This window comes from Salvia miltiorrhiza, chromosome 5 (genome assembly GCF_028751815.1).
Source record: "Salvia miltiorrhiza cultivar Shanhuang (shh) chromosome 5, IMPLAD_Smil_shh, whole genome shotgun sequence".
Classification (NCBI taxonomy): domain Eukaryota; kingdom Viridiplantae; phylum Streptophyta; class Magnoliopsida; order Lamiales; family Lamiaceae; genus Salvia; species Salvia miltiorrhiza.
In genome coordinates this window covers 14321625-14324927 of record NC_080391.1, presented here as the reverse complement: position 1 = coordinate 14324927, position 3303 = coordinate 14321625, and the positions used below count along the sequence as shown (strand labels likewise).

At 30.9% G+C, this 3303-nt stretch overlaps 1 protein-coding gene across 1 annotated transcript in view; it reads right to left on the bottom strand.

The window, feature by feature from the left end:
• The window catches only part of LOC130986251 (GDSL esterase/lipase At4g26790-like), a 3184-nt gene extending 720 nt beyond the window's left edge, over positions 1-2464 (bottom strand). Inside the window, 3 exon segments of the mRNA XM_057909606.1 lie at positions 1-46; positions 2070-2099; positions 2101-2464. The exon segment at positions 1-46 is cut by the window's left edge and continues 720 nt beyond it. Of these exon segments, the coding sequence (XP_057765589.1) occupies positions 1-46; positions 2070-2099; positions 2101-2427 (403 nt within the window). The 5' untranslated portion in view covers positions 2428-2464.
• Positions 2465-3303: the final 839 nt, after the last annotated feature.

The following is a 3303-nucleotide window of genomic DNA, read 5'->3' as shown; positions in this document are numbered from 1 at the left end:
GGTATTCCTTGTAGTACTCTACCTCCTTCCACAGAGGCATTACAGACTGCATTTGTAGTTTCAGTATTATCAACACCGACCTACAAATATCCTTCCCCATATCTAATTCATTTACAATGTAAAACGAGTTTTTTTGCATATTTTAAATATGAATTCATACACTTTTATACCGCAATCTTGCCTTTTTAAATAATTATCTCAACAAGAAAGGGCCAAATTAATCTCTCTGAAAATTTTTAATTAATGATATCTGTGTAGTCTATAATAGACCTTGGTCATCACAAAAAGTATCACAAAATGAAATCGTAATACTGAAAATTATATACTTCATTTGTCCATGAAATGAGTACTCATATTTTCTTTTTAGTCCGTCCATGAAATGAGTATCTATTTTCTTTTTTAGCAAGTGTACTCGACACAACCTTTTAATTAATACCCTCAAAATTGTGGGACCCTTATTCCACTAACATCATACTCAATACATTTCTTAAAACTTGTGCCGTCCACAAATGGATACTCATTTCGTGAACGGAGGGAGTATATTATTTTAACAGAACTGATCACCTACTCACCGTGGGCAAGCATAACGTGCCCACCACTGATGTGGCAATTTTAATTAGGAAAGATAACTAATAAATCTTACTCTAATTAAAATTATCTTACTATAATTATAATTGCCACATCATGGTGAGCACGTTATGCATGCCCACGGTGGATATCGGTTCTGATTATTTTAATATAATTGTGTGTGTGTGTGTGTGTGTTTTAATTACGCGCAATTCTTTATATAGATGACTCAAACGCCTAATCTATTGATTAAAGAAAGATATTTTACCATCGTTACATAGTTGTGTTAATTTAGTAATAGTTTTTAAATGAGTATCTTGAACCACTTAAGGTGCCTCCTATGGGCAGTTTTTGTAGTTTCTTATTTTAAAAACTACCATTGGAGAAGGAAGAAACTAGTTTCCAATTTTTATTTGAAAAACTAGTTGCCAACTGCAAACTAGTTTTTGCTGACATGAAATGGGGCCCATTTATTACTTTTTGGCTTGAGAGCCGTTGTTTCCCTTCAAAAGCATTTATTTTGCTTTTTTTTTTATATACTCTTTCATTTATTTTACATATTTGGACACAATTTGATGCGAATGATGCTTACAATTAAGTATGATTAGTTTGAATAATTATGTTTATGTACTTTCAATTAATGTAATTTTTAACTTTGCAATGTAATTTTAATTTTAGTAATGTAATTCGAATTTTATTTATATAATTTTAATTTTTCTATGGAATTATAAAGTTATTTTATTATATTAGATAATTTAAATATAAAATTAAATTTAAATATATAATTAAAATATGTAAATCATGTACAAATTATAATTGAATTAAAATTAATGTTTATATAGATATAACAATGGAGTATGTATTATAGTGGGACCTTTAAAAAGTAAGAAACTGGTTTATTGTTGGAGGAGATGTAAGAGAAAAAGTAGGTGGGTTTTTAAAGCTGATGTGACAGTGATGTGGCACTTTAAAAACTGGAAATCTAATTTATGACTGGAGGTACCCTTATGTATTTTCAAATAACATATAATAACGAAAAAAATCAATCTCGATATTCTGAAGGAGCCCTAAATCAACCAACCCTAAATCCCATATAGAAAATATACAATGGGGGAAATAGTTATTATAAATATCTAGAAATGCAAACCAACAATTTTAAGCTTAGAGTTAGAGTGAGTGAGTGAGTCGATTAGAAATTAAATATACATTTTCTTTTACAAAGAATGGAAATATCATTTAATTTTTTGGAATGAAATTTAAGATGCTAGTCCCACAACCAATCTCAATAAATGAGAGTAGATATTTGTCCAATATGTTTTTAATAAATAATGGTGAAATGACTATCATAGCCTTGTGATTTTAAAACATTCCAGGGGAGCTATAGGCTATAGCTCCACCCCTGTCAACAAGAATATTATAGACAGACATTGTCTTTGTGAGACGGATACTCATCATATATATATTATATGGAAGTATAGACGAGAGAGATTAGGTATACGTACGAGAAGCTTAGATGTGGCATTATCATAATTAACCAGTGCCAGCAGAAGCGAAGCAGACTCCAGTAGCAAAATCTTGTATGGTGTAAGCAGGATCCAAGTAAGCAGGAATGGTTGGTTTGAGCCCAAAAGCTTCCGATATGTAATCTGTGGCGATGCGGCCGTTGGAAAACCTTCCCGTGGCTTTGCCGCCCTCAAAATCCCGCCCGTAAGGCTTGAAGTTGCTCTTCAGCACTGTCGGAATGTAGTTGTTGTTGCCCGAATCCACCGACGAATCTCCGAACACGATGATCGATGATACTTTCGCCTCCGATTTTTGCAGTAATAAAACAAACAACAAACTAACAGCTGCCATTTTCATGGTCACGGAGTTTAATTAATTGTTGGTTGATTCGATGTGTAAAGGGCCGGGGTTATAATATGAGGTAGCAAGTAGCAAGGTATGGGCAGATATTTAGTTGGTTGCATTACACTATCCATGCAATATATCATATTCAATATGTTTAATGAAGCTAGCTGTCTCAGTGTGAAACCTCCTCGAATTGGGCCATTCCGATAACCACAACACCTCGTATATATATACTATGCCTTCAAACATAGGTTAAATATCAATTTTTATTCCAAATTACATGTATATATATATATATATATATATAGTTTTATAAATATTTTAAATTATATATCAATAATATCAAATTCTCTAACGTTATATTGAACAAAAATTTCATAAATTATCGATAATACTAATCAAATGCCCGAAATATTAAGTTGCAACGTCCCTAGAAATGAGAATTTAATAAACACAAGTCCAAAAAATCTGTAAGGGCAGAATAGCAAGTCTAGAAATTTGTGGAGAATTTAAGACTATGTTTATCAGCAACCACCCAACCATCCAACCATCCAACCATCTTTAATATTTAATTAATTTCTCTCTCTTCAACATCACTAATATTCATTCCAACCCAACCACCTCTCTTGTTGTTGATTTATCAATGACCACCCCAACCACCCAACTACAACATTATATACAATTATTTTATTATTATTTTTAATCGTAATAGTTTTAGTAATATTAAGTATAAATTAAACTAGAAAAATAACAAATTAATAAAAATTCAAAAAGAATGAACAAAAAATATTTTGGAAATATGTTGAATGTACAAATTAATTCTTTTGGAAATAATTTTATGTAGAGGAAAAATAAGAGAATTTAAATGTATGTTAAAATATAGCAAGA